Source organism: Parathielavia appendiculata, assembly GCF_033297405.1.
Source record: "Parathielavia appendiculata strain CBS 731.68 unplaced genomic scaffold N657scaffold_1, whole genome shotgun sequence".
Lineage (NCBI taxonomy): Eukaryota > Fungi > Ascomycota > Sordariomycetes > Sordariales > Chaetomiaceae > Parathielavia > Parathielavia appendiculata.
Genome location: NW_026944220.1, coordinates 1,120,981 through 1,148,613, shown reverse-complemented (window position 1 = coordinate 1,148,613; position 27,633 = coordinate 1,120,981). Strand labels below are relative to the sequence as shown.

The 27,633-nt window shown below is 57.4% G+C and overlaps 11 protein-coding genes across 11 annotated transcripts in view; 8 read left to right on the top strand and 3 right to left on the bottom strand.

Moving 5' to 3' along the window:
* Nucleotides 1–450: 450 nt before the first annotated feature.
* On the top strand, nt 451–1,751 carry N657DRAFT_629529 (uncharacterized protein; the record flags this gene model as incomplete). Its single annotated transcript, XM_062790896.1, has 7 exons — nt 451–479; nt 512–534; nt 575–576; nt 743–1,028; nt 1,113–1,132; nt 1,267–1,322; nt 1,472–1,751. The coding sequence occupies 7 exons, from the start codon at nt 451–453 to the stop codon at nt 1,749–1,751; spliced, it is 696 nt and encodes a 231-aa protein (XP_062652186.1).
* Nucleotides 1,752–2,949: 1,198 nt separating this feature from the next.
* On the top strand, nt 2,950–3,219 carry N657DRAFT_638882 (uncharacterized protein). Its single transcript, XM_062791668.1, has one exon. The coding sequence runs from the start codon at nt 3,003–3,005 to the stop codon at nt 3,189–3,191; it is 189 nt and encodes a 62-aa protein (XP_062652185.1). The 5' UTR covers nt 2,950–3,002; the 3' UTR covers nt 3,192–3,219.
* A 691-nt stretch (nt 3,220–3,910) lies between these two features.
* On the top strand, nt 3,911–5,222 carry N657DRAFT_21673 (uncharacterized protein). Its single transcript, XM_062786264.1, has one exon. It carries the CDS (start codon nt 4,220–4,222, stop codon nt 4,931–4,933), a length of 714 nt encoding a protein of 237 aa, XP_062652184.1. The 5' UTR covers nt 3,911–4,219; the 3' UTR covers nt 4,934–5,222.
* Nucleotides 5,074–6,165, bottom strand: N657DRAFT_21140 (uncharacterized protein). The gene has a single exon (XM_062786249.1). It carries the CDS (start codon nt 5,905–5,907, stop codon nt 5,215–5,217), a length of 693 nt encoding a protein of 230 aa, XP_062652183.1. The 5' UTR covers nt 5,908–6,165; the 3' UTR covers nt 5,074–5,214.
* N657DRAFT_21139 (uncharacterized protein) lies at nt 6,166–7,163 on the top strand. Its single transcript, XM_062786248.1, has one exon. It carries the CDS (start codon nt 6,424–6,426, stop codon nt 7,084–7,086), a length of 663 nt encoding a protein of 220 aa, XP_062652182.1. The 5' UTR covers nt 6,166–6,423; the 3' UTR covers nt 7,087–7,163.
* Nucleotides 7,164–8,216: 1,053 nt separating this feature from the next.
* On the top strand, nt 8,217–10,221 carry N657DRAFT_629527 (uncharacterized protein; the record flags this gene model as incomplete). Its single annotated transcript, XM_062790895.1, has 2 exons — nt 8,217–8,733; nt 8,990–10,221. The coding sequence occupies 2 exons, from the start codon at nt 8,217–8,219 to the stop codon at nt 10,219–10,221; spliced, it is 1,749 nt and encodes a 582-aa protein (XP_062652181.1).
* Nucleotides 10,222–11,843: 1,622 nt separating this feature from the next.
* On the top strand, nt 11,844–17,175 carry N657DRAFT_685958 (adenine nucleotide alpha hydrolases-like protein). The gene is made up of 2 exons (XM_062796808.1): nt 11,844–14,953; nt 16,051–17,175. Exons 1-2 carry the CDS (start codon nt 12,220–12,222, stop codon nt 17,082–17,084), a joined length of 3,768 nt encoding a protein of 1,255 aa, XP_062652180.1. The 5' UTR covers nt 11,844–12,219; the 3' UTR covers nt 17,085–17,175.
* Nucleotides 17,132–19,821, bottom strand: N657DRAFT_20979 (uncharacterized protein). The gene has a single exon (XM_062786241.1). It carries the CDS (start codon nt 19,645–19,647, stop codon nt 17,179–17,181), a length of 2,469 nt encoding a protein of 822 aa, XP_062652179.1. The 5' UTR covers nt 19,648–19,821; the 3' UTR covers nt 17,132–17,178.
* A 74-nt stretch (nt 19,822–19,895) lies between these two features.
* Nucleotides 19,896–21,255, top strand: N657DRAFT_585384 (18S rRNA biogenesis protein). Its single transcript, XM_062789784.1, has one exon. The coding sequence runs from the start codon at nt 19,995–19,997 to the stop codon at nt 21,216–21,218; it is 1,224 nt and encodes a 407-aa protein (XP_062652178.1). The 5' UTR covers nt 19,896–19,994; the 3' UTR covers nt 21,219–21,255.
* Nucleotides 21,256–21,300: 45 nt separating this feature from the next.
* N657DRAFT_560636 (DUF1746-domain-containing protein) lies at nt 21,301–22,397 on the bottom strand (the record flags this gene model as incomplete). The annotated part of the gene is made up of 2 exons (XM_062787987.1): nt 21,301–22,060; nt 22,123–22,397. The coding sequence occupies 2 exons, from the start codon at nt 22,395–22,397 to the stop codon at nt 21,301–21,303; spliced, it is 1,035 nt and encodes a 344-aa protein (XP_062652177.1).
* Nucleotides 22,398–23,597: 1,200 nt separating this feature from the next.
* N657DRAFT_638871 (carbamoyl-phosphate synthase) overlaps nt 23,598–27,633 on the top strand; it is a 4,644-nt gene continuing 608 nt past the window's right edge. Inside the window, exons 1-3 of the mRNA XM_062791667.1 lie at nt 23,598–24,159; nt 24,277–25,958; nt 26,187–27,563. Of these exons, the coding sequence (XP_062652176.1) occupies nt 23,820–24,159; nt 24,277–25,958; nt 26,187–27,563 (3,399 nt within the window). The 5' untranslated portion in view covers nt 23,598–23,819. The remainder of the gene's footprint in view (nt 24,160–24,276; nt 25,959–26,186; nt 27,564–27,633) is intronic.

Here is a 27,633-nt window from a genome sequence, read left to right as displayed (position 1 = left end):
GTGGTAGTGTACAATACATTGTCGAGGATTGGCCATCGCCGCCTGTCAAGAGAAGCTGGGAGGGCTCTCCATAGAACCGTCGTTTCTCCCGTCAAGACCTGTTAAACCGGAGACCGGCACAGGCGCGGCTCGACAGCACACAGCGGTACAAAACGGAGGATTCAAAACCGGCTTCCATGTCACGCTCGGCTCTGTTGAATGTGAGCCCGGCGCTGCTACCATCCACTCCGTCTCTTCCGGGCTGTAGCTGCTGCGGTGACTCGGGTGCTGTTGCTGACGGAGACCTGGGTAGAGCGCTGGAAGGACAGGGCAGGGGCTGCTTGGGATATCGAGGATCATAGGGGTTAGACAGACGAAGAGGAAGCGGCGCTGGAAGGAGGATGGGTGTCGGTGGATAGGGGTTGTGCTACGCCAACAACCCAAAGGCCGCCTTCTCGCCTCAGGGACGGAATGAGAGGCCTGCGTGAAACTCGGCTAAGGTAAGGTAGGGGAGACGGACAAGCTTGCTCAGCTGGAGTTCCGCCGACAACGCCGGTGCGTCTGATGGATCTTGTGTGCTGGACCTAGGAACCAGTGGTAGGTACCGCGAGATGGAGTGCCGCTGGCGGTGACTCCGCAGTGGCCGTGGCAGTGCGGCTGGTTACTGCATCGGAGCAAACTTGAGAAAGGCTGCACGGCGTCACCGACGACACCGAGCCCTCTTTTCATTACACGTATACACTACTGTCACATGCAATGCCAGACCCATCGAACGGCAAGGCAGACATCCCGCATCAACCATAGCCAATTTCGAGTCAACAACTACAGGAGATTCCAGGTCTCCCAACCAGGCCTCCGAACCAGGCCTCCGAACCAGGCCTCCGAACCAGGCCTCCCAACCAACCGTTTGGCCCCCCGGCCGGTTCTTGGGCCGGCCTCTTCGGGCGGCCCGCCAATGTGCATGTGCCAGGACTGCGGCCGCCTGCCGCGAGGCCATGCCGCGGGCGGCCGATCAAAGGACATAGGGGTCACCCGGCGGATGGGATGGAGTGAGTGAGATTCGGTCCGCAAGGCACGGCATCGCGGTTGTTGGCCAGTCATAGAAGCTTCGCCCCTGAACTTTCCCACCACAGGTTGCAAGCGGCACGGCTGCGTAGGCGATGAAGTGCCTTGAAATGGCTGTAGGGTAGATCGATACTTACCGCCTCGGCGTTCAGTCTGGTCACTCCATAACTCCGGTCACTCCTGTCCCCCCAAACCCAACCTGACGTGATAAGACAGGTTTAGTATTCGCGGGGCACACGGCACGAACGGGCTCTTGGCCCAGCCTTGGGTCGCCGTGGGTACGGCGCTGGCTGAAAGCATGTTCCATAGAGAGATCGATAGGTAGCAACATCCCACACAGCTTCCAAAGGCCTGGTGCCACCATCCTTAACCGGCACTTTGTTGCTGGGCTTGAATGGCATCTTGACACTGTTGGTGCCAACTTTAGCAATTCTGACGAGCCCGGCACTGTCTCGACTATCCTGATGATTCGAAGGCGACCTGCCGCGGTAGACTCCCGGCGTCTGTTTGCGGCACAGAACGACCAATGGACGGAGGAGACGAACGACGCTGGGAGTGGTGGCCGCCGAGTTTCGGCTCAGGTCAGCACATACCTTTCACGGAGAGGCTTGACGCGTGGTCTCGGCTTGCGCATGGACCGCGTCGAACTTCGTCCAGTGGTTCCTACGAGACAGAAACCCGGGATGCGGAGGGCAGGCGGGGGATGAGTCAAAGGACCAATAAACGGGGCCGGGGTCGGGGCTCATCTGCCGTGCTGCAGCATGTCTGTGGCAAAGGCCCTCCGTCTCAATGCAAGAGTTGCAGGATTTTCATCCGATCCCCAGAGGCACAGGGTTGAAGTTGCATGTCGAAGTCTCGGATACAGTCAGTCGACTGGACAAGAAGGACGCTCAGGTGCGTGTTGGGATGAAGCTGACACCAACATCTGAGACGGAACATGACTTAGTGACATTGCATTTCCGACTGGACGAAAACTTGCGGGTCTGTAAACGTCGTCTCGCTGTCGAGACCTACCGATAAGCGCGTGTCGATGCCTGTTTTCCTCCTCAGCCCTGACGAGCCCTATGGACGCATGGTGTGGTATCACAAGCAAGCTGAGCAACGTTTTTCTTGTCATAAGCTGTGTGCCGGGCCGAGAATAGAATGGCGACGAGGAAATGCGGATTGCACAGTCCAAACTCTTGTGTCGTCCCCACGGACCTTGAGTTGGAGGTCTCGCAAAGATAACGTCCTTAGACAGCGATGGGTTGCGGTATCGACAATCTGAATCACCTTGACAAGGCAATCATATCCACCAGCCCGTGGAGTTGAGAAATCCGTGGAGTGGCTTCTAACGGCAAGAGCCTTATCGTCGCAGGCCCAACCCCACGGAACACCTTATCCCGTATCAGCACCTGCATTTTGTGTATCTGTCTTGCTGTCAACGAGGGTTCACCGCGCGAGGCCATGGCATGGCCTGCGGCCCAGGCTGTGAATCCTCGCCAGCCCGTCCCGTCGATATCGAAGGTTGGCTCCCGCCCGCCACAGTTCCCGTTCGAGATCGTCCAGACTCTGGGAGATGCCGGAGCTGAGGTGCACGGTAGTTATCAAGATGGGGTCCGTCCACGACGCTAGTGACGACGGCGTCCCAAGTTCAGGGTCTAGCTACTAGCGGAATCGATACCTTACGTAAATGGACTGTCGATCCTCAAATGCAAAGAAAAGCCATCCGTGAGGAACGTGCTGACATTCGGACGGCGAGTGTGATGCATTTGCTTGTTACTCGTCAGTTCCTGATGGATCAATAACCGAGTTATTTCCACGATCCACTCACAGTCAGGCCTTCACTACGGTAAAGCAATTCTTTGATATAGCAACTTAGAAGGTACACGAAATGCTTGGTGATTTGTCTCATACGAGTCGGCCTGGAGGCCGACTTCTGCGGCAACTGACAAACTCTCCCACTTGCCTGTCTCAGCATGGATGGGAGGGTCGAGACCGAAATCAACATGTCGCCCACCTGCGTTCTTTTGAGGTGGCGTTCCCCGGCTGCAGGGATGGACCTAAAACCTTCGAGAAGACCTCCCGACATGGAACGGCTGATGCCCATTGGAGTGATCAACCCTCTGTTCCTGCTTTTGTGGTCCATGGTGGGGGGCAGAACTTGACAGTGGGAGACGTGCGGGAAATAGCAGGGCTTTGTGATTTGTTGGAATATTGGTCGTCATGCGCATCGCTGAGATGGGAAATCACGCGTTGCGGATACACCAACGCTGCAGACCACTATTGTAACACTCCATTGCGCCATCATCAGCCGTCAGTGACTAGGTCAAAAAGATTGCTCCCAGTTGCTTTGTCTTCATGGCGTCGATCACCGAGCATACAGGGTCGAGAGGACCCTGAGTTTCTGAGCAAGAGCGCTATGCAAAATTCATCACCACACACTGCCGGAGGGAAGCACGTGCGTGGAACCGTGGATGGCGAGATTCGCTACTCTGTCTAAGTATCCCGCGCATCGAGCACCGAAAAGCCATCCTCGTGCCAAATTTCCCAAACATGGGAATGTTACCCGTGCCATGTCCCCGGTGAGCCGTCATTAGCCCGGCGACCCGAGAAAATGAAACGCAAGGTGTTGACAGCGATAGTTTGCATGTGGATAGGAAATGGCGGTGGAAACATCGAAGTTGCCAAGCGAGCACAGGCGAAGTTCGCATCACCACATTCGGTTTAATGCTGTAGCCTACCTGATCCAACAAGCGCGACAAGGCCGACTGCCCGATCATTTCCTGCAAAATCCGGGGAGGGTCAGTGACACGGCACAACCCTCCCTTTTGGGGATTAGAGTCCGCCCACGCTATTAGAATCCTTGGGTCTACCACGGGTCCCCTCCGCGGCCCGTTCGTCAACGGTCCGTACCAGGTTTCGAGAGAGCGCCCTTGTCGTCTGGAGCGGGAAACCTACCTCGGCCGACCGACCGCCACATTCACCTGATTGACACACCGAAGTGTGGGATTGATGAGGACGTCGTTGCAAAATCCACGTGCTGGAGCGAGTTATAAAGAGTTTGTGCTGCCTCGGACACGTGCGTTGAGCATCAGCCTCATTGGCGCTTGGTTTCAAGTTGAAGGCTTGACATCAACGATCCACGTTTCCTTCTTTTTTTCCCACCTGTTTTTCTTCAGCAAGACTCTTCGACATGGGATCAGCGCAGACACGTGCAAAAGGGTGGATGCCCTGTTGCTGCGCCCTCTGCTTCTGGTTAGGAGAACAGTTCCAAAGCCCAGCAGTCCCAATAGCAGTCTGGACACGACCCAGGCACACAGTGGCGAAATATCGCCAAGTCTTCGATTCGGGCCTTGCATGGTTTCAGAGCTACCAGAGGCGAGCAGAGGAAGGGGAAGGGGACCTCACCACAGACCGGAAGCAGGATGCCGTCGTGTTCGAGACCGGGAGACCCACCAACACTTTGACAAGCTCCAGCTCTGGGGCCGGCTCTGCCCATCCGAGACAGGAAACGAGCCCTGGACCCTTGGCAACTCACGTCCAAGACCCTCTGCCCACTGTCCACGGTCCACATTTAGCATGCTACCTACACAGTGTACACTGCGCGCGGTGTCGGATTCTCCAGCGAGAGACGCCAGGGGGCGGAAGCAGTGATAAAAACCGACCAGCTGAGAGGATATGTGTATCAGCAAGATGGTGGACAATCTTTCAACGGCCTCAGCCCGAAAGGCTGCGAACTGCCTCATCAGGACTAGAGTCCGGACCGATGCCAAAATCTACCTCCGTCTGGCTCGTGTGGAGAGCGTCCGGCGAACCACGGTCTTCATGGATATCAACAAACCACCTTCAGCACAGTGGATCGTCTGCCTGTGGGGGAAGATGGCCCGAGTCAGCAGCACAACTTTGAAATGCGCCATTGCAGGGACTGAATCCGCCAAGAGGAAGCGGGGTCAGAGGTAAACTACCTTAACTGAGAGCTAGGTACCGGTACAACCCTAGGCAGTGAACTTCCCACTTGCAGAATGGCTTCAGAGATCGCGGGATCCTGTCGAAAGAAAGACAGTGGCCAGGTAAGAAGACACAGGACACTGAAGTTCTGACCAGGTTTCAGACCCCGGCGGCATTCCCACGGGATGGACTCCTTCACACTCGATTTCGGCGGTTGTATCACACAGCTGCTACCGGTATCTATTGTACGTAACAAACTCGGACCGAACTGCGGTTGGAAGATGCAAGGTTTTCAGAGTCGTGCTGGTTTGCTATCCTCGGCAGGATAACTAACGATTCCTTGTGCCCGAATATTCTTACTAGTGCACTGCTGGCGTGACTTATCGCAGATCTTAAGCCTTCAAAGGTGCAATACCCGGTGAGCCGGTGAGGATCGGCCATTGAAGAAATTATCTCATGTGGCGCCGACCGTCCAAGTCGAAGCGGGTGTGTTTCTCGGCAAGCACCAACCAGGAAGCCATCGTCTGGCCTTAACTGGACTGACTTGAAGGAACAAGACAATGAAGTGGAACACACAGAGCAGTGTTGTCGTTCAAAAGACGCGCGGATCACCGAAGGCGCATCGCCTGGGCTGCCTGGGCCGGCTTGCACACAGGCTCTTGGTGGTCCCGTCTCGTCACTGGTCGGGCGCACTTTAAGTGGTTGCATCTCGAAGTGTGATGGAGGGGCTGTGACGCGCTTCGCACCTTCCGAGTGGACAAGAGGACTTTGGACCCATGCCATGCGCGGGCAGATTTTTCCTGCCCTCTTGCAGTTTCTGAATGGCCATCTCTCGTTGATCGACGCGTTGCTTGTGAGCAACAGCCTCTCGGCTGTTTCATGTTTCTCGCCATGCACAACCGCTGTGAGCGACCTGCATTCTGCAACGCCCATCGGGAGGCCACTGTTGGGGTGACTGGATGACACGACGAAGATTCTCTCGGATACTGTTGGCTACCGACCATGCGGGATCATCTGGTCTCGTGCCTTTGCTTCATCATTGCGGTGCTGTCTCCTGTGGTATTCATGAGATCCCTGATATCTGTACTCGTCGTCGCCGTCGACGCCTTTCGATTGCATGATATCAACAATAAATGGCACCGTCTCTTGCCTACCTTAGTAGCACATAACCCATCCAACTCATCTTCCCGCTTCCAATTTGTCTGCTGACGGATTTGGAATCATATCCAAATAGCTATTCAAGGGGGTACGTCGACATCGGACACATCGATAAATAATGAAGCCGAGTATTTCCTAGAAACAGCATTGAACTAGTTGGAGGATTACCTGGACACTAGCTTCAATGCTATTCTCGACTCTTGACGGCCATGATTCGCTGCGAGTTTCCGCTCGCCCACGAATATCTGATCGAGAACTGTCACGGCGTTTTCGCGCGAACAAAAAAGCATAATGCAGCCGCGGCAGCGCATTCTATTCGCATCTCGGTACCCGACGATCAATGACAACGCCTTCTTTTCTGTCGCTCGAGGCAACCAAGATGGCTGTGGCCGCCTCTCGTCGCCGCTTGATTGTTGTTGGGCCATGACCTCGCCATTCACGATTCGCACAACTGCTAGTAGCGCAAAGCCGTCCATTTCTTGCACCTGTGACGCAGGTCGCCTCTCGGGGTTTGCGTGCCGCGCTGCTGCCGCTGTTACTGGCCGTCGAGCAGGAGCGAGCAGATGTGACCAGACATATTGCAGCGAATGGGTGTGGCCGGCATGCTCTTCAAGACCGCACTCGGTCAGCTCCTCTTGGTGCCAGTTCGTGTGGAGGCGGCCTTGGTGGATCCCCCAGCCTATCAGGGCCTGGGAGGCCATCACGGTCGGACGTTCTGCATCTTGCCCCCATCCCCGTTGGGCAGCAGGCGGCATGCACCGCGCCCACTGTGAACGGCAAAAAGCCCAGTTGGGCGCGCGACCCCCAGATCACGGCTTTCTCAACTTGATTGGACCCTTTACAATACATCGACTCGCGGTTACGAAGAGCCAGAGCGTGCAGGCAACGGCTAGTTCAGCCTCTAGTTCATGTGTGCGAGTTGTAGCCTGGGAACAGGCGCAACACGACGGATGAGAGATACCTGAGTTCCGCTCCCTTGAAGTGACCTGTTTCCCACTCTCTTCCGTCAAGGACCACATGAATGGGGAGGACAGTGGGGGTTGGCCGTCTTCAACCGCAATCTTTTGAGCGACGGGACGGACCCAAGATCCAAACCGGCTCGACGGATCTATGCAGGCACCGCCCACCAGCAAGCGTGGCCTGTTGGTGGGTCAAAGTACCAACAGCTCAATGGTACGGAGTACCTCCGAGGGCATGGCCGAACCAGTCCCGATTTAGAATTTTGGCAATCCGCTGCGCCATCCAGAAATCCACCCACTTGAGGTTGCCTCTCCACCTTGCCCCAGACATGCAGACAAGGGTCGCAATGACCAGTCAGGTCCGGCGTGGGTCTCTGGCCTGGAACCTTGTCAGTCCAAAGAGAAGCGAGACGGCGCGGGCATGGGACTCTCGGCAGGCCAGTCGAGCACCACCACCGGCCGCTGCCGCCTTCTCCCACCATTGATAGATACATAGGGACCGTCTTGAACAAGTCCGCCGCCAGGGCTTCCCTTCTTTGACCTCACCTCCTCTCCACATGGGCAGATCTGTCGACCCCGGCGCGTGATCCCCTCTTTCTTCTTCATTTACCTATCGGTTCTTGTTTCTTTCCGGTCTCAGGCCTTTTGGAATATATTTCCTGCCCTTCTTTTGCAGCAACTCGGTCCAAGCCAGGCTGATCCTCACCACCATCCCCATCCTAGTCCCAACTTCCATGCAACGATAGCGAAGATTCACCAACATAACGGACGTAGAACCCGTGTGTGAGGGGAAGACACAAACTGTCCTCGGACGAGTCTATGTACAATACAACAGCCATCCTCGAGACTCATAACCGGCCGGTTGTTTGATCCCAAGATCACAACTGCCATCCGTTCCTTAGCAACAGAACCGAACCGCACCATCATTAGGCCACTGCCGACCCACGACGCTCGCGACGACATCTGTATAACTACGCCCGATACACACATACTTAGTAATACTTAAAGCTAGCAGTTGAGCGACACTCAGCTGACGAGAAGTCTGTGGCTATTTGAACTGGTTGGTGGAATCGCATCCCAGAAGAACGCTCAGAAGGCTGACGAGCAATGAGCAGCACCGTCAAAATGGAGACCATGGTGGCACAGCAGACGAACGGCCCGGCCTTCTTCTATTACAGCCCCGAAGGCCAACAACACGGCCATTTCATCCCGCAGCAGCACCCAGCCTTACAGCAGATGACCATGCTCCCGGTCGTGCCCCCTCTGCCGTCGACACCCGTCTACTCTCGGCCTAGTTCTTCATGCTCGCAGCCGCCGCTCCTTCCCAAGGGCTTCACCGGCGTCCCGATCCTGCCGTCGACAATGACGCCCGTGGCATCGCCGATGCCCATCGCCCTTAAGCCAACTATCGTGCTGGACACGGAGCTGGGCGAAGCCGAGGGGCTGTGCTCGCCCTCGACCCCTCCGCTCTCGTCGTCGGGCAGTGTCATCAGCAGCCCCGGCAGCTGTGACATGCTTCAGACGCCGCTGAACCCCATGTTCTCTGGGCTCGACGGCAAGGAAATTCCGGACATGGACGGGGAGCTCGAGGCGTTCCCTGCTCTCGACTGGTCCGCATGCGCATCTCCCCCGGTTACGCCTGGTATGTTCGATTTTGCTTCCTTTCTGCCTTGTCAATTCATCTGTTGAATAATCGGTTCTATTCTGTGCTTCAATCCGGGCATCAATTGTGTGTTTGGCTCCCTGCAACTTGATCGATGAAATGTCGAGGTTTGATGAAATGCGGGATGGCTTGGTGCCAGGGAAACGAATCGGGGGGGTTGGTCCCTGCGTAACAGTTAGCGGGCGCTCGTTACAGTTTTGGGACCTTCATTTACTGACCCTGGGTACGACAACAGTGTACCTGCCGTCTTTGCAAGCACAGGCCGCCAAAGTTGCTCCGCTCAACACGCAGGCTTGCGACCTCCTTTCGCCTGCATCCTCTTGCCCCTCGCTGTCCCCTTCGCCCTCTCCGTACGCGCGATCTATCTCGTCCGACGATTTCTGTTTCGATCCGAGAAATCTGACGGTGGGCACTGTCAATTCAACTCTTGCGCCCGAGTTCTCTGCGCTGCCCACCCTTTGTGCGGGCGAGGACGAGGATCAAAAGTTCGTTCTCAGGGGCGCGGCTCGGTCAATTTCACCCGATTCCAACTTAGAGTTTCAGTCGCAGCTCTGCGACACCCTGCCTTCCTTTGACGCCCTCTCGGATCTTGACTCGGAAGACGATTTTGTCAACGGTCTTGTGAATCTTGGTAACTGCGCGGCCACTCAAGTCAATCGGTCACGTGCCAGCTCCGACGCGCTCTCGCTCAGCCCGTCAACTTACCTCTGCGGCGACGATTCGGAGGATCTTGACGGCTGCAATTCGTTTGGCGCCGACAGTCTTCTCAGCCCGCCAGAGTCGTCCGAAGAGGCCGACTCACACAGGGACAAGCGCCAAAAGAAGTCCAAGGACACCAGTAAGCCCATCATGAGCACCGCCGCCGACTCTCAATCGGGCAGCAACCAAAGCCAGTCCCCGCCCAGCAATCAGGAGACATCGAGCGAAAACGCTACCGAGACCAAGAATGGTTCCGAGTCCAACTCGGGCTCCGAGAATGCCGGGTCGACTCCTGCCCCGGCCCCCACCAGCCGTCGGGGCCGTAAGCAGTCTTTGACCGAGGACCCGTCCAAGACGTTTGTCTGCGACCTGTGTAACCGCCGTTTCCGGCGTCAGGAGCACCTCAAGCGCCACTACCGGTCACTGCACACGCAGGAGAAGCCCTTCGAGTGCACCGATTGCGGCAAGAAGTTCTCTCGCTCTGACAACCTTGCCCAGCACGCCCGCACCCACGGCGCTGGCGCCATCGTCATGAACCTGATTGACGACCCGGAAGCCATGGCCGCCGCCGCTGCTGCGGGCATGCCTGGTGGCTATGCCCACACGGCCATGATGGGTGCTGCCGGCTTGGTTGGCGCAGACGAGTACCACTCCCTCGGCAAGGTCCTCTTCCAGGTTGCAGCTGAGATCCCAGGCAGCGGCAGCGAGCTGTCTTCGGACGAGGGCAGCAGCAATCATGGCAAGAAGAAGCGCAAGAGGACAGAGTGAGGCCAGTCAAGCCTTTGGGTCCCAACCACAGCCCCATGGGACCCAAAAACCCTTCGCTTCTCCACACACTCTTCACAATGCCGATGGTTCACGCACTTGGAACGTGCCGTCGCCATTGATGCCTGATTTACGACCATGATGACTTCTGCCTTGGCATGGGAAGCACACATTCACAACCGGAAAGGAGTCATCAGCATGCAAAAGGGAGGGGGATCACTCCATTGAGACGCCGACATGACCAGGGGAAAATTGAGTTTTCATTCAAACGGCGCTCTAACTGCCCAGGGCTGGAGGAATTACTACAGGGCAAGGAAAGGGTGGACACGGAGGTGTATTTTTGTCCGGCCTTCACATCTGCATAGCCCGAATGTACCACCACCATTTCCAAGCCCATCGTGCTTTGGCGTTCTCCCCACCCTGCTTTTTTCTGAACGGCGTTATGACTGGGCAAAAGGCTCTGCAAGACTTTGGGAGGCTGGGGGGTTTAACATAGGTGGTCGGCAGCGAGAGCTAGAGGGAGCATGTCTCTAGGATCGGAGGAGAGGACAAACGGTATTTTTCTCAATTTTTCTTTCCGCTGCACACAACCACCCATTTTGGCGACACCTTTCGCAATATTTCTATTTCGTTGTAATTGTATAGCACAGGCGGTGCGGCAGGCTCAACCGTCTTGGCTTTGGAATGAAAATTCCACCTCTTCACATAGGGTCTCCCCGAGAGAGGGTTGTGCATGTTTGTATACTTAGTCGTTTCCTGGGGCGGATTTGCTCTTCACATTGATTACCGGTTCTACATCCTCTCGTTTCCAGCAGAAGGATCTCGTGGGGGGGCCAGCTATCAAGGTGTATTTATTCTGTATCGATGAGACACATTATGTGTGGCTCACAGACTTAGTGGGAGAGTGCTCGAGTTGCTGAACATGACTAGATCGCCATCCATATTCATCTTCTATGCCGAGGATGCCGCGAGTTGCTGCTGGTGAAATGTGATGGACTGCGAGAACTTGTCTTGACGAGCGAGAATCCTTGCCCTCTCTGCTGTTGTTTATGCGTTATCAGTTGTAATCACCAAGGGGCTGAAACTACCAGGTATCAGACAGCTGCTATCCCAAACGTTCAACATACTGTGTACGGAGTGATGTGCGCATGGACCATGATCAACCTGAGACACGATGAACGGTGATCTGTATTGTAACTGAACGTTGTCTGCATTGTGCAGGAACTCAGCCCATTCAGCAGTGTATTGCTTCTTCTGCGTCCCGGCACCACGTTGCTGGTCTAGATGGAGCGAGGCGTCTTTCCTCGTTCTGATCTGAGAGAGAACTTTGGCGAATCCCTCTCATTTGCCATCCGGATCGACAACAACAACAAATATTCCACATCCCTTCCGTCTCATTCCCGCCAACCCCGTACCGCAGTAGTCACATCCAAGCTCCTTGTAGTGACTCGCGGCTTCCTGAGAGGAAATTGATTTCGGCCGAACCTGGACCGTGATATTCAGAACCACCTGGCCGGGGCCGGCCCCACCTGTCATCGAATGCTAGCGGCATGCCAAGTCCCATGGATCCGATTCTGGTTTGCACTCCTCAACACCGAAAAATTTAGCGTCATCGATGGTTTGCTCTCAGTTGATCTTGGCCGATCCAGACTGTTAAACTCCAACGAGTTAAACTACAAGGCAAGAGTTTTCCACCGGCGTTGCAGGAACGAAAATGATGAGTCGCCAATTTGCCAGAGCCACTTGATTTTGCCACTGCCGGCGGTTGTTGGAAGCCCGTCGTCGAGCTACAAAGCCGGTGAAGAATCGCCGTGGAGCTCATACGAAACCCCCAGCCATTTGTCGAGACGCACTGCTCGTATCCATGCGCGGGACGATCCGGTGGCCTGAGCCAGGTTCCGTTTTATGTTTTAACTTCTAGTAAAGTGCACTGACGGACAGCGCACTGCCCACCGCGCAGTAACTGTCCGTAACGAAACGTTGACTTGGTGTCTGGCAAACATGTCAAACACACCTCCCGGTGGGCTCAACGTGATTGCCCTGGTCTCGGGGGGCAAAGACAGCTTCTTCTCGCTTCTCCATTGCCGAGCCAACGGGCACCGCATCGTCGCCCTCGCCAATTTGCATCCGGCCCTTCCAGGGAAGCCTGGACCCCCGAATGACACCTCAGCTTCCCCCGCCGTCACCATTCCCGCCGTCACCATTCCCGCCGTCGCGGCTAGTGCCGCCGTCTCGGCCCCGGCCCTGAAGTCGACCCCTGCCAGTTGGAGACCGCGCCAGAGCTCCGACCAGGATGGCCCGTATGCAGCCATTCTGCCGGATCATGACGGTGGAGCGCCGGGAAATGAGGTCGTGTCCGGCACAGATGAGGATGAGCACGACCTCAACAGCTTCATGTACCAGACTGTGGGCCACCAGGTGATCCCTCTCTATGCCGAGGCAACTGGTATCCCGCTGTACCGCCGGGCGATCACCGGCGGTGCTACCCAAAGCGGGAAGGAGTACTCTCACTACCGGCCCTCCGCCACTCCAGAGCCCGGGCTGGATTCCGGCTCCGATGAACACCGGGGAAGATGGACGCACGAGCTCATGCGATTCAAGTCTCGCGGAGAAGGCGAGGGCCGTCCCGGCTCGGACCATCATGGCCAGGAATCCGAGAATCATGTCACGACGACTGCCCGTAGTGCAAGTGCCGGGCAGGAGGATACTGGCGTAGCTGCTGATGAGGATAACACCGACGAGACCGAGTCCATGGTCCCGCTCCTCCAGGCCATAATGAAGGCACACCCGGAAGCCAACGCCATCTGTGCGGGCGCCATCCTCAGCACATATCAACGCACGCGCGTCGAGTCAGTGGCAACCCGCCTCGGGTTGACGCCGCTCGCGTACCTGTGGAAGTTCCCCGTGCTCCCGGCCCCGAGCAGCTCCTCCTCCTCGTCAGATCCCACGGTGGGGTCGTTGGGATCCGACGCCCAGCTGCTGGATGACCTGGCTGCTGCGGGCGTGGAAGCCCGCATCATCAAGGTTGCCAGCGGCGGGTTGGATGACTCGTTCCTGTGGGCCGACGTCGCGGCTCCCGGGACCAAGGGCAGTCTCGCCCGGGCCATGCGGCGGTTCGGCGCGGCCGAGACGGGCGCCGTCGTTGGTGAAGGCGGCGAGTTTGAGACGCTTGTGCTGGACGGGCCGTCGACGCTGTTCAGGAAGCGGATCGTGGTCGATGAGTTGGACCGTCGGGTTGTCAGGGAGGGCGGCGGGAGTGCCTGGCTTAGTCTGAGAAACGCGAGGCTGGAGGAGAAAGGGCTGGAGGCTGGTGAGGAAGGGATTGACAAAGAGAGTGTCAGGATTCCGGATTTGCTGGATCCGAGGTTTGTTGGTGTGTTGAATACGCTGTCTTCCCCCGAAGCCGATGGCTTCTCGCTGTTCGTCCAGTCCGGACTGGGTGAGATGCCTCGGCTCGGGAATCTGCGAGTCTCTACTAGTGAGAAGGCACAGCAATGGTGCTTCGTCGGCAGCAAGTCAGGCTCCATCGAGGTTGATACCCGTACCGTTGTCGAGCAAATACGCCGGCGACTACGCCAGCATTCCCTCCCACCGTCAGCCATCATCACCGCCACGGTCGTCCTCCGCCGCATGGCCGACTTCCCTGCAGTGAACAGCATCTACTGCACGCTCTTTGACGCACCAAACCCGCCTTCCAGGGTCACCATCTCGTGCGGCGACGCACTGTCTACTGTTCTGGCAGACGCAGACATGGCGGTTTACCTGACCGTCCACACGGCTCTCCAACCCGGGCAGCGCCACGGCCTGCACGTGCAGTCCCGTTCCTACTGGGCCCCAGCCAACATCGGCCCGTACAGCCAAGCCATGTCCATCCCGGTGTCAAGCCTCGGACCACCACCGAACGACTCTGATACTCCTACCTCCTCCTCCACCATTGCACCAAGACTGGTCAGTATCGCGGGCCAGATCCCGCTCGTCCCGGCCACTATGGCCTTGCCGCCGCCCGGTAGCAGCAGCAGTCATGAGGACACTTTGGCGCTGCAGCTCGTCCTCTCCCTCCAGCACTTGTGGAGAATAGGCATCGAGATGGGCGTGCAGTGGTGGACTAGCGCCGTGGCCTTCTTTCCGGTGGCGGCATGCGACAGAGATGGTGGTCAGCAGCAGGTGGCGATGGAGGTGAAGGCTAGGATGGCCGCCAGAGCGTGGAGGGCTGCGCACGCGTCTGGGTCCACCTCCGCCGCCGCTGATGATGGCGAGGAGGATGAGGACGAGGAAGAAGAAGGCGGCCCAGACCTCTGGGATAAGAGATATAACCCGGCGTATATGACTTTTTCCTCTTCTTCGAGTGGTGGCGCCGGGGATAACAAGAACGCTGGCCCGTCTCTGCCGGATAGATCTGTTCTGTCTGTCTTCTCTTCTCCTTCTTCGTTGTCCCGGCCGACGGCGGGGTTCTCATGTAAGTCAATGGTGCCGCCGGTGTTTGTCGCCGAGGTGGAGGAACTGCCGCGCGGCGCTGGCGTGGAGTGGCATGCTCTCTGGGGCGTTGCGCACGCGGCTGAGGGGAGTGTGGTGCTTGGGGAAGTGTGCTTGCCTCGAGAGGGTGATGGACAAAGCGAGAAGATCATGGTCTCGCAGGTTGTGGTTCGGTCTGGGGAAGAAAGGGGGGTGGGTTTTGTGCAGACGGTTGTGGCGGAGGGGTTCGGTGGTGACGGTTGGAAGGGGGTTGATGGTAGTGGTAAGGCGGCGAAGGCGGCTTTGGAGCGGTTGAGTGATGGCGAGTCTGTGGGGGAGCCAGATGTGGCTGTAAGATATGTGGATGCTGAGGTGTTAAGAGCCGCTGGATGGGTAGGCGCCGAGGCCCTGGGGCCAGTAGTGCCGTGCAGGTCACTTTGGAACGGTCAGGGGGGGAGGTTAGTTGCTGTGACAGTGTATCAGAGCGTATCCGAAGAGCGAAGTAGATGACGGGTAATAGATGGATAGTCAGTTGGTGATGGGTGCTTGTCTCGTTTAAAAGGCTTGAGGAGCAACAAACACGACAATACTTACCTAAGATGGTTACCAAAGTCTGCTATGTCTCTGACATGTCCCCCACTAGATGCCAAATGTTCCCAGAACACCATACCTTCATTGTCAATCACCATACCGAAACCATAGCCTTGAAAGTTCGTGATTGTTAGCCGGTTTCTACCCTGTGTACCTTACAGTTATTATATCCCCGACGGACAGTCTCTTATAAATTATCGCCGTTTATGATCTTGACTGAGATCTTCTCCGATTCGAGAACTACCAGGGGCGTCAACTTCTCCTTTCAACTTCTGCCTGTATGTGCACATCACACCAGAGAGTATGCGGAATTTGAACAGTATCCCTATACAGTGTTAGCTTAGTATCACATTAGCCGCACAGTTCTGTCAATTAGAGGTGACAAAGCTTGTGTAGTTCCAGGAACATCGAGTCCTCGAGTTGATGAGAATGCGAAGTCTCGACGACCAACCCTAACCCCGCAAGCTGCTTGGTTCACGACTCTGGGGCCGTTCATGAAACTAGGATGCTTCACAACTTCATCGGAATACAAAAAGAAACACGACATCTCCAACATTAAATCTCGCATATCCGATACGACGATTGACATCGCATTATCCGGCATCCAGTTTCCTTCATCTTCACCCTACCTCAACAACCAACCAACCTCCCGCTCACCCACCATGAGCTCCCTCAAGCACCACAACTCGCTTCCTGCCCAAAACCATGCACCATCACTATTCGAGAAAAAAGAAAAAAAAAAAGAAGAAGAAGAAGAAGAAGAAGATTACATGACAATGACCTTTACAGACGACGCCCCACCCACCACCACCACCAGCAGCAGCGGTACCAAAAGAGGCTTTGAGACCTCGCTCCAGCGCCATCAGCGCCTCAAGCGCGAGGCCGAGGCCCGCGCCCGCCCAAAGTCCAAAGCCGAGTTGGCCGCCGAGGCCGACGCCCGCCGCGAGGCCGCGCTCTCCCAGTCGCTCTTCACGACCCAGCCCAAGAGCAAAGGGCTGGCCATGATGGCGCGGATGGGGTTCACGGGCGGAGCGCTGGGTAAGAAAAAATCAACAGAGTCGGAGCCATCATCATTATCATCATCATCTACGCCTGCCGCTCCGCCCACCGAGGGGGGCCCGGCTAATAACGATGGCGGTACTACCTCTGAGACGGGCGGGGGCGCGACGGGGGCGCGGCCCAGGACCGAGCCGATCCGGATTGAGATCAAGGACGGGCGGGAGGGCATCGGGCTCGAGAGCGAGCGCAAGCGGAAACTGCGGGAGGCGGCCGAGGCGGCCGGGGAGCGGGCCAAGCGGGCCAGGGCGGAGGAGGGCGAGTATCGGGAGCGGATGAGGAGGGAGCGGGAGGAGGCGCGGTTGGAGAAGTTGGTGGTTGCGGGGCAGAAAGTCGCCGAGAAAATGGCTGGGGATCGAGAAGGGGAGGATGCGGTGGTGGTTGCGGTGGCGGCGCGGCCGCTGAAGGGGATACCGGTTGTCTTCCGGGGTTTTGTCAAGGCGCGCGAGGAGGCCGAGAGGGATAGGAGGATGAGGTATGATTTGGAGCAGGGGCTGGCGCGGCTGCCGACGTATGAGGATGCGGAGGAGGACGAGGATGATAAGAAGGCCTTGGGCAAGGCTAGCACGACCTATGTCACGGCAGAGGATCTGGATGAGGAGGACCCGGAGTTGGATGAGTTCAACGCGTTGCCGCCGGACGAGAGGCTGCGGAGGGTGGTGCAGCACCTGCGCGACGAGTACCACTACTGCTTCTGGTGCAAGTTTACGTACCCCGACGAGAAAATGGACGGGTGTCCTGGGTTGACCGAGGAGGACCATGATTAGGAAGCCGGTGGTTCAGCCATAGTCTTAAAGAAAACCCCCAGCGGACATGGTCTTGAGTGGCCAGTATTACAAGCTATTGTACAAGATCTGATATCTATACAGGCCCCGTCATCTGCTTGCCAAGCTTCCTGTGCTTCGCGATCAGGCCGATATTCTTCTTGACAACAACATCATACACGCCCATCTCCCTCGCAACCTCCTCCAGCAGCTGCTCAACCTCGTCCCTGCCCACGCTCTGCGCACCAGCCTTGAGCAGCATAAGCTTTTCCAGCACATCGTGGAGCTCGTTGACCTTCTCCTCCTCCGTCATCTTGACCCCGGGGTGCCCGCTCTTGATGAGCTCCATCCTGTGCTTCTTCATCAGCATCTCAATGGTCCTCCTCCCACTCACCAGTCGATCCATATTCCGCTTGGTCTTGACCTGCAGAGAACCCGCGCCGGTAGCTAGCTCAATCAGCAGCGCCTCGGGCGGATGGAAGGCAAAGAGCTCCCTCATGGCCCGTGCGGCGACAATCGTGCCCCTGTAGTCCTTGGCTTTGAGAAGGCTGAAGAGGATGGTTCGCGGCAGCTGGGCAAAAATATCGGGCGAGTCAAACGCCCAGTCGGCCTCGACCATGTCGCGGAAGAACTGCCTGGCGGCGATGATGTCCTTCCTCGACAAGTCAGGATCCCGCTGGAAGAGCCGGTTCACGGAAAGGCTATTGAACAGGGTGAGGAACGTGTGCCCATCGGGGCGAATGTTTTGCTCTTTGGTCATGGTGTGGTAAAGGTTGGCCGCCTCGTCAGCCTCGCCGTTTTGCGAGTATGACCGGATCAGCTGGTTCATGAGAAAACTCGTCGGGCCGATCTCGGCTTGCCTGAGTACCTCAAATAGCTTCTGTAACCGGCTGTGTAGCCTACGGGAGCAGTAGTTCTCGGCAAGCAGCGAGAATGTTTCGGCAGTCGCCCGCGTCTGGCAGATGAACTTAGGCTCACTATCGCTGCCTTCGGTCACAGAGAGGCTATAAGGGTCGTAAAACTTGACGGTTTCATGTCGTTGTTTGACGTAATCCAGGCGAGCGCGAATCATGCTCCATGCCAGATTCTCGGCCCTTTCCATGTTCTCGGCGGCTCCAGACCTCAGCCAGGCCCCGATAAGGCCGTTGAGTTGAATGGGTGACGGCGTTATCCCCTTGCTTTGAACATACATCACCACCTTGTAGGCGCCGCCCAAGTCACCCACTCCGATGAGCCTTTTCAGCCATTTGCCAATGAAGAAGTGGTTGCCCACCGTGAGTGGCAATCTCGTCTTGCCGCGGATGTCGATGGTGCGGGAGAACATCATATCCACAAAGGCCTGCAGGGCGTACTCAACGGAGTCGGACGTGAGGAACACGGCGATGACCTCATCATAGTCCTCAATCGTGATGCTCTCTCCAAGGAGGGTTCGCATGTGCTGGTATGATTCCCAAGCCTGGTCGACTGTCGCCTTCTTGGCCGCCAGAGCCCGGATAACGGGAAGGAGGATTCGCGCATTGGGCGGCTGCGAGGATCTGAGAAGTGTCTCGGCCGCTCTATGAGCCCGTTCCGTGTCTCCATGCAGAGCGCACATGCGAACACCGAGCTCCCAGTAATCGGTAAAGGTTTCAGGCTTCGACCCGAGCGTGACTACACCCTTCTTCCAAGCCTCAATGGCCTCGTCCTCCCAGCCCTCAATGAACATGGCCTCAATAGCGAGAAGCTGCTGCGATTCCCGCAGTGGCACGCCGGCGGCCTGCATGTCCTTGGCGAGGATGTAGATGTGTTGCATGCGGTTGGGGTTCTCGACGCCTTCCCCTTCCCAGGACAGGACCATCCAAAGGAAATTCCAGACCTCCTGGGGGACGTTCTGCCAAGCCGTCGACAGGGTTTTCCTTGCAGCCGAGTAATACTTCCAGCACTCGGCCACGTCTTTAGCCCTGGGGATACCGCCTTTGACAACGCTGTCCCGAGCCAGGAACGTGTTCAGGTTGGCTACAGTCCTTTGTCGCGGCCCACTGAAGCCCGAGATGCGCAGCAGCCCATACTCCTCAGCCTCGGGGCCCGTCTTGCCCTTGTATTGCAGGCGCAACGTCTTCTTGAACTGCTTCCGCAGCTCGTCTGCCTTGTCCTGTCCGCCCTGCTTCTCCATCCGCCGCAGCATCTTGGCCGTGTTGATCATCTGCTTCTCCAGGTCGTTGATGGCCGTTTCAATCTCTGCGTCCAGTCCCCCGCTGACTTCGCCAAACTCATCGTTGTCGCGCAACCGCCGCAGCCGCCCGGGGGCTTCTTGGTTGAAGAAGTTGACATCGAGGCCTCCCGGGGACGACGTGGGTTCGGGGCTGCGTTCAAGCTCTTCGGCGAGCATCCTTTGAAGCTCGGCAGGGTCCGGCACCGCCTCTAGTTTTCGCGGATTGGACGGTGACGGCTGCGCTCTCCGAGCGGCATTGGAAGACGGCCGTGCGAGCCATGGGCGTGCAGTCGCAGGTCGGAGACTGTCGAGGCACGACTTGCAAATATAGCTGCTGCACCGCCCGAGATCGAGAGCCAATTTCCTTGGCGGCATTGTAGAAGAAGAAATCTAAGGTAGTGACATTAAGTATCGTGGGAGGAAGCCTTGCTATGTACAACAAGCGACAAAGTGATGATGTTCTATCCAAAAACTCAAGATTAGGCTCGGTGTTTCCGTCCCTTGCCCCTGTCCTGCCATCTTTTTTTGGATGGGGCGCTCCACATACCCTTTATCAAGGCAAGCGATAAGAGGCTCCAGTGGGTCCAGCTTCTGACTGCCCGGCAGAACAAGCAGGACCCTCCAAAATTTCTGGGACTCAAATCGCTGCACGTCGATTCTCTTGGCTGAACACGTCCATCAGCGATCGATTGATCGCCTACAATACAACCAGATTACCCACCATGTCCGGCACGAGGTCCGAGTTCCTGCGCTTCACCGGCCACCGGGCCTTCACCCAGCGCCTAGTGCTCGCCACGCTCACGGGCCGACCGGTGCACATCTCCAAGATTCGCTCGTCCTCGCCGACCAACCCCGGCCTCGCCCCGCACGAGGTCTCCTTCCTGCGCCTGCTCGAGGCCGTCACCAACGGCAGCGTCATCGACGTATCCTACAGCGGCACAACAATCACCTACCAGCCGGGCCTGATCACAGGCACTGTCCCGGGCGTGGGCGCGTCCCTCGCCAGCGACGCCATCGAGCACGTCCTCCCGGCCGCCTGCACCCGCGGCATCACCTACTTCCTCATTCCCCTAGCCCTTCTAGCGCCATTCTCGAAGGCCCACATGAACGTGCGCTTCTCCGGCCCGGGCGCCATCACGTCGGCAACGCACGGCACGGGCGACCTGTCGATCGACACATTCCGCACGGCGGTGCTGCCGCTGTACGGACTGTTCGGGATCCCGCCCGCGCGCATCGAGCTGCGCGTGCTGGCGCGGTCGTGCGCGGGGCCCGGCGGGAAGGGCGGCGGCGGCGTCGTCGAGATGCGCTTCGCCAGCCAGGTGCGCCTGCCCAAGACGCTACACCTGAACCGCCGGCCGGGCAGGATACGGCGGATCCGTGGCGTGGCGTACTGCACGGGAGTGTCGGCGAGCCACAACAATCGGATGATTACCGCCGCGAGGGGGGTGTTGAATCAGCTCGTGTCGGATGTCCACGTGGCGGCGCAGTATGATCCGGCGCCGTTGGTCGGGGAGAAGGGGAGTGCGCAGAAGAAAAAGATTGGCATTGGGTTCGGGTTGAGCTTGGTGGCTGAATCGAGTGCGGAGGGAGTCATCTATGCGGCCGACGAGGTGGCGCCGCCGGAGGGAGGCGTGGTGCCCGAAGATATTGGCACGAGATGTGCTTACCAGCTGCTCGAGGTCATCGCGCAGGGCGGATGTGTAACCGGCGCGGCGGCGCCAACGGTGCTCACCCTGATGGCTATGGGGTCGGAAGATGTTGGGAGGCTAAGGCTAGGGAGGGGAGTAATGGCTCGAGAAGAGATAATAGGGTTGGCGAGGGATCTGAAGCAGTTCGGGGCGAGCAGTTGGGGCATACGGGATGCCGGCGATGACGACGGGGCAGGTGATCTGATAATTTCGGTAAAGGGGACAGGAGTGGGCAACGTTGGCAGGAAGGTAGCATGATCAATCCAAGCTGGCCTGAGTACGGCTGCTGAACCACCCACTCTCTTTGATCATGATATTATGAACGAAAGTGTGCCAGGCACTACCTCTGCTGCGTGCTAATAACAAGCCTGCTCCTCTGCTGCGCGGCTAGAGCGGCAAGTGTAGTGCCGTAACCTGCGGTTTGCAGCATGTAAGCCGCCGTACTCTGTGCGCCGCTTCCCACCGTCCGAACAGCATGGATGACATGGAAATTGGCCAGTACAGCGTCGCCCGACCTGATAATGTCCAGCATGTCCGCGCTGGCAGATACCGACGAATAGGTGTCCCCATTTTGCTCATCCTCGCCGGCACTCCGACGCTCGCGGTTGTTACCGCCTCCTGATAACGACTGGAGTTCCAGTCCTCCCCCATCGCCGAGGTACGTTTCATCGTCCCTCAACACGCCGCGCTCCTCGGCATCGTGGTCCTGCGTCGTCTCCGGCGCCGGCGCCTGTCCAGTCTGATCGCCGATGGGCCTGACCCTCGGCAACACGGCCTTCTTCAGCTTCTCCTGCTCCTGAAGCACGGCCAGCATGAGAGACTGCACGCCTAAAATCACCAAGTCGAATAGCAGAAAAGCAAGACTCGACCTTGGCGGTTTCTGCCCGATAAAGTCTATGATGACACCGCCGTGGAGGTAGCCGCGCGTCGCTTCGCCGGCCTCGGGCAGGGCAAATGACATGTGCGCCAGCATGCAGAGGAGGTTCGGCGCCAGGATGAGGTAGATGGGGGGATGTCCGCCGGGTAGGAGCACGTCGTCTTTTACGGCCAGGAAAGAGTAGTGCGGAAAGAGGCGGATGAGGAATCGGAAGAGGGAGCATCTGGAAGAAGGGAGGTTGGTAAGTGTTTCATGACTGAACGGGAAAGTCCCTAAGACACTTACTCCATATAGTACAGGGTGCAAATGTAGGCGACGACGGTCATGTCGAGCGTCTTTCGGAGGTGGGTGACCAGCTCCAGCTTCTTGAGCAAGCCATCCCGCCGTTTCTCCTTTTTCTGTGACGTAGCGTCCTCATCCGGGTGCATGTCACCGTGGCCCCCGTCAGCGGCCGCACGGCGCTCCTCGGCGTCGTACTCATTGTCGTCGTACTCAGCGTCGTCGGACCGTGGCGGGAGCGGCTGCCGGGCCGCGAAGCTCGGGCCCGGATCATTGTTCATAGCTCGCCGCAGTTGGGTAGAACGGATTGAAGATAGAATTGTCGTGGCGTCATCACATGGTGTGTGCTGCAGCGTCCTGCAATGCTCTCGCCAGGATATGGAGCAGGAGTCGTGTTGGATTTGGCACACGGCCCGCGCAGGCAACTGTCACTGGCGTATGAATAGCGTGGCGCATGTTCAACAGCCTTGTTGGGCCAAGCCTCTTAACGTCTTATGGCTGCCTTTGGATAGAACGGGAACCAAGGGGTTAGGGTTAACCAGAAGCCGGGAACCTTGATGTCCCATCATCACAGGTGCTTCCACGCATCACGAGCCCCATATGAGATTTCACCAGCAGCCGGACGCTCAATTTTGGGTGCCTATTTTGAACCTATCTGGTTCGGGTGGCAAGCTTCGGCTCTATCTCCGTAAATATGAAGATTGTGTTGCTTCTGGAATGATAATATCTGAGTTTTCTTCATGGGATTGAGTCAACCAAGGTGGTGCACCTCCAACAGCTGCTGACCATGCTCAAAGAGTATGCTGTTTGACAATTGAGTGCGTTCGGTCTCATCTTCAAATTCCTCTGACCTTCCGTAGTAACGGTAGAGAGTTCTAGTATAATTGTACTTACTCGGCAGCCTCTCCTCCCCATCAATCATTGTCTTGTTGCTTGAGCATCCCCTCCAACAAACGGACAGCCTTCTCTGAAGTTCCAAGTTCACACGCCAAGCAATGAATTGCCCAATCAGAAGCTTGACAGTCCGACTTTAGGCGGGATGGAACGCTGCGGGGCACACACCGCAAATCTGTACTTCCCGTCCCAGCTTCGTCCCACAGAGCGGGTGAGAGTTTCAGGAACCAGGGCCAACGGGCTGAGAACATCAGGGCGATGCCCCTGAGGATTGATGGTCTCCAAGAAGCTTTCCTGAATGGATACTGTTATTGTTTAGTGGAAGGTTGGGAGAAACAGCGAGCATGGGGGCAAACGTGGAGTCACAAAAGCGTGCTGTGCTCCCAGCCTGGAAACTCGCCTGCGTTTCCAATGCCAAATTGCCAGGCCTGGATGGGATTGTGCCGTTGTCCTCCGGCGTCGGAAGCATCTTTTGCGTTAGCAGCATGCAAATTTTGCGCTCGCACTGGGGTCTGATCTGCAAAGCCGCCGAGAGTTGGGAGAAAGAGTCACATCCTATCGGCTTATCGCTCCCCACACTGGCCGATCTACGCTTAATTATTTCTGGGCCCGGGAATCGCGATCCCGACTTTATGTCAGAAATCCCATCTTTGCTTGTTCACGCTGCAAAGACTCCCAAAGGGGCCTGGGACGATTTGCGACTCTGTCAATTGACGACCACGAGGGACTGGAGTGTTGCCTAAGACATTGAAGCGGGTTCCTTGACTGAACAAGCGTCCTCTGTTTCGGCAATCGCTTCGCTCCGCATAATGCTGTCGGCCGTGTACAAGGCAGGCCGCGCTCCGGCCGTCCTCCGTCATGGTCGCCGCGTCCCAGTATCGCCCTCCCAGCTGAGGCCACTCACCTCTGTGCCCCAGAATGGCCTCTTCCGCACACAGACCGAGTCCCCCAGCGCCAGGATGAGCCAAAAACGGCTCTTCTCTGCCTCCACCGCCATGGCGAGCGCCAATGCGCAAAATGCCCCCGATCCGAAGGCCTACCTCTCGAGCGGAGTGGTAAAACCCAAAGAGAACGTTGATGTCAAGAAGGTCCTCGTCATTGGCAGTGGCGGTCTTGCCATTGGCCAGGCGGGAGAGTTCGACTACTCCGGTATGTTGTCACGCGAGCACTGCGCAAGACCCTCCTCCGGGGTGATGAGGGATGAGTCACACGAGGACATGCCAACGAACACATGGGGCTGACTGCAACTCAATCATACCAATACAGGATCGCAAGCCCTCAAGGCCCTCAAGGAGGCCGGCGTGGCTTCTGTGCTCATCAATCCCAACATCGCTACCATCCAGACAAATCACTCCCTGGCCGATGAGGTCTACTACCTCCCCGTCACCCCTGAGTACGTCGAGTATGTCATTCAAAAGGAAAAGCCCGATGGCATCTTTCTCTCCTTTGGTGGCCAGACGGCCCTCAACCTCGGTGTCCAGATGCAGAAGCTGGGTCTGTTTGAGAAATACGGTGTCAGAGTCCTCGGCACCAGCGTGAGGACACTTGAGCTCAGCGAGGACAGAGACCTCTTCGCAAAGGCCCTTGAGGAGATCAACATCCCTATTGCCAAATCCATCGCCGTCAACACGGTCGACGAGGCTCTGGATGCTGCTAAGAAGATTGGCTACCCCATCATCGTTCGCGCTGCGTATGCCCTGGGCGGTCTGGGTTCCGGCTTCGCCAACAACGAGGAGGAGCTGCGCAACATGGCCGCCCGCTCACTCACCCTCTCGCCCCAGATTTTGGTCGAGAAGTCGCTCAAGGGCTGGAAGGAGGTTGAGTACGAAGTTGTCCGTGATGCGAATAACAACTGCATCACGGTGTGCAACATGGAGAACTTCGACCCCCTGGGTATCCACACCGGTGACTCCATCGTCGTCGCGCCGAGCCAGACCCTGAGCGACGAGGAGTACCACATGCTGCGGTCTGCCGCTATCAAGATCGTCAGGCATTTGGGCGTCGTTGGCGAGTGCAACGTCCAGTATGCGCTTCAGGCCGACGGTCTGGACTACAGGGTCATTGAGGTCAACGCCCGTCTTTCCCGCTCGTCTGCCCTCGCCTCCAAGGCTACCGGCTACCCCTTGGCCTACACCGCGGCCAAGATCGGCCTGGGCCACAGCCTACCCGAGCTGCCCAACGCGGTGACGAAGACGACGACCGCCAACTTCGAGCCGTCACTCGATTACATCGTTACCAAGATTCCCAGGTGGGACCTGTCTAAGTTCCAACACGTCAAGCGGGACATTGGTAGCGCCATGAAGTCTGTTGGTGAGGTCATGGCTATTGGTCGTACCTTCGAGGAGTCATTCCAGAAGGCCATCAGGCAGGTCGACCCCAGGTTCGTGGGCTTCCAGGGTGACAAGTTCGAGAACCTCGACTACGAGCTCCAGAACCCCACCGACCGCCGCTGGCTGGCCGTCGGCCAGGCTATGCTCCACGAGAACTACTCTGTCGACCGTGTCCATGACCTGACCAAGATCGACAAGTGGTTCCTGCACAAGCTGCAGAACATTGTAGACTGCACCAAGGAGCTCCAACAGATTGGCAGCCTCGCCGGCCTCAAGAAGGAGCACATTTTCAAGGCCAAGAAGATGGGTTTCTCTGACAAGCAGATTGCCATGGCAGTTGGCAGCACCGAGGACGAGGTCCGCGCCCGCAGGTTGGGGTTTGGCATCCGCCCCTGGGTCAAGAGGATCGATACCCTCGCGGCCGAGTTCCCCGCGGATACCAACTACCTGTACACCACCTACAACGCCTCTTCCCACGATGTCACCTTCAAAGACAAGGGTACCGTCATTCTGGGCAGCGGTGTCTATCGCATCGGTAGCTCTGTCGAGTTCGACTGGTGTGCCGTCAGCGCCACTCAGGCTCTGAGGGCCATGGGCGAGAAGACCATCATGATCAACGTAAGTTTAAAAGTCCCACCCCCGGGCGACGACAAAAGAAAGAAGGGAAAGAGGAGGGAAGAAGGGAAAGGAAAAGGAAAGGAATGGAAAGATGAAAACAAGGAAAGGAAGAAAAAATAAAAAGAACGGAGAGGGGAAAAAGAAAGAAAAAAAAAGAAAGCAAGAAAAATGCCCGCTTCCCTTTCGTCTGGCTCCTATCACATGGCAAGCATGCTAACATCCCTATCGTATAATCCCGAGACCTATTCCACAGACTTCGACACGGCCGACAGGCTCTACTTCGAGGAGCTGAGCTACGAGCGTGTCATGGATATCTACGAGCTGGAGAACGCGGGCGGTGTTGTGGTTTCAGTTGGCGGCCAGCTGCCCCAGAACATCGCCCTCCGTCTCCAGGAGACGGGCGGTGCCAAGGTTCTCGGAACGGATCCTCGCGACATTGACAAGGCCGAGGACAGGCAGAAGTTCTCGGAAATTCTGGACAGCATTGGTGTTGACCAGCCGGCATGGAAGGAGCTTACCTCGGTGGAGGCTGCTGAGCAGTTTGCTGGGCAAGTCGGCTACCCTGTCCTTGTCCGCCCTAGCTACGTCTTGTCTGGCGCTGCCATGACAGTCATTCGCAGCAAGGAGGACCTGAAGGATAAGCTGGAGGCTGCTGCCAACGTCTCGCCCGACCACCCCGTCGTTATCAGCAAGTTCATTGAGGGTGCTATGGAAATCGACGTGGATGGTGTCGCTTCCGAGGGCAAGCTGATTCTTCACGCCGTCAGCGAGCACGTCGAGCAGGCTGGTGTCCACTCTGGCGATGCTACTCTGGTTCTCCCGCCCGTTAGTCTGGACGGGACCACCATGGAGCGTGTGAAGGGGATTGCCCAGAAGATTGCCCAGGCCCTGAAGATTACTGGCCCCTTCAACATGCAGATCATCAAGGCCGACGACCCCGAGGGCGGCCAGCCGCAGCTCAAAGTCATCGAATGCAACCTGCGTGCCTCCCGGTCATTCCCTTTCGTCAGCAAGGTTCTCGGCACCAACTTCATTGACGTCGCCACCAAGGCGCTCGTCGGCAAGCAGGTCCCTGACCCAACCGACCTGATGGCTGTCAAGCGCGACTACCTCGCCACCAAGGTCCCGCAGTTCTCGTGGACCCGTCTGGCCGGTGCCGATCCTTTCCTCGGCGTCGAGATGGCATCGACGGGCGAGATGGCCTGCTTCGGCAAGGACCTAGTCGAGGCCTACTGGACCTCGCTGCAGTCGGCCATGAACTTCCGCGTGCCCGAGCCCGGCGAGGGTCTCCTCTTTGGCGGCGAGCTGAGCAAGAGCTGGCTCACCACCGTGGTCGACCACCTCGCCCCCCTCGGCTACAAGCTGTACGCTGCCGACGCGGAGGTCAAGCAGCACCTGGAGTCGACGAGCAAGCACAAGATCAACGTCGAGGTCATTGAGTTCCCCAAGGAGGACAAGCGCGCCCTGCGCGAGGTGTTCAAGAAGTACGACATTCGCGGCGTCTTCAACCTGGCCCAGGCCCGCGGCAAGACGGTCATGGACGTCGACTACGTCATGCGCCGCAATGCCGTCGATTTTGGCGTCCCGCTGTTCATGGAGCCTCAGGTTCGTTTTCCATTTCCCATATCCATCCCCCTTATCCATCCCCCTTATCCATCCCCCTTATCCATCCCCC

Bases quoted from the DNA above. Each gene is read 5' to 3' on its own strand.
- N657DRAFT_585384 (XM_062789784.1), top strand. From the start codon at position 19,995: ATGTCCGGCACGAGGTCCGAGTTCCTGCGCTTCACCGGCCACCGGGCC.
- N657DRAFT_638882 (XM_062791668.1), top strand. From the start codon at position 3,003: ATGGATGGGAGGGTCGAGACCGAAATCAACATGTCGCCCACCTGCGTT.
- N657DRAFT_685958 (XM_062796808.1), top strand. From the start codon at position 12,220: ATGTCAAACACACCTCCCGGTGGGCTCAACGTGATTGCCCTGGTCTCG. The intron at 14,954-16,050 runs GTAAGGCGGCGA...TGACCTTTACAG, and splicing joins GAAGGGGGTTGATGGTAGTG to ACGACGCCCCACCCACCACC.
- N657DRAFT_21673 (XM_062786264.1), top strand. From the start codon at position 4,220: ATGGGATCAGCGCAGACACGTGCAAAAGGGTGGATGCCCTGTTGCTGC.
- N657DRAFT_20979 (XM_062786241.1), bottom strand. From the start codon at position 19,647: ATGCCGCCAAGGAAATTGGCTCTCGATCTCGGGCGGTGCAGCAGCTAT.
- N657DRAFT_21140 (XM_062786249.1), bottom strand. From the start codon at position 5,907: ATGGGCGTTGCAGAATGCAGGTCGCTCACAGCGGTTGTGCATGGCGAG.
- N657DRAFT_21139 (XM_062786248.1), top strand. From the start codon at position 6,424: ATGCAGCCGCGGCAGCGCATTCTATTCGCATCTCGGTACCCGACGATC.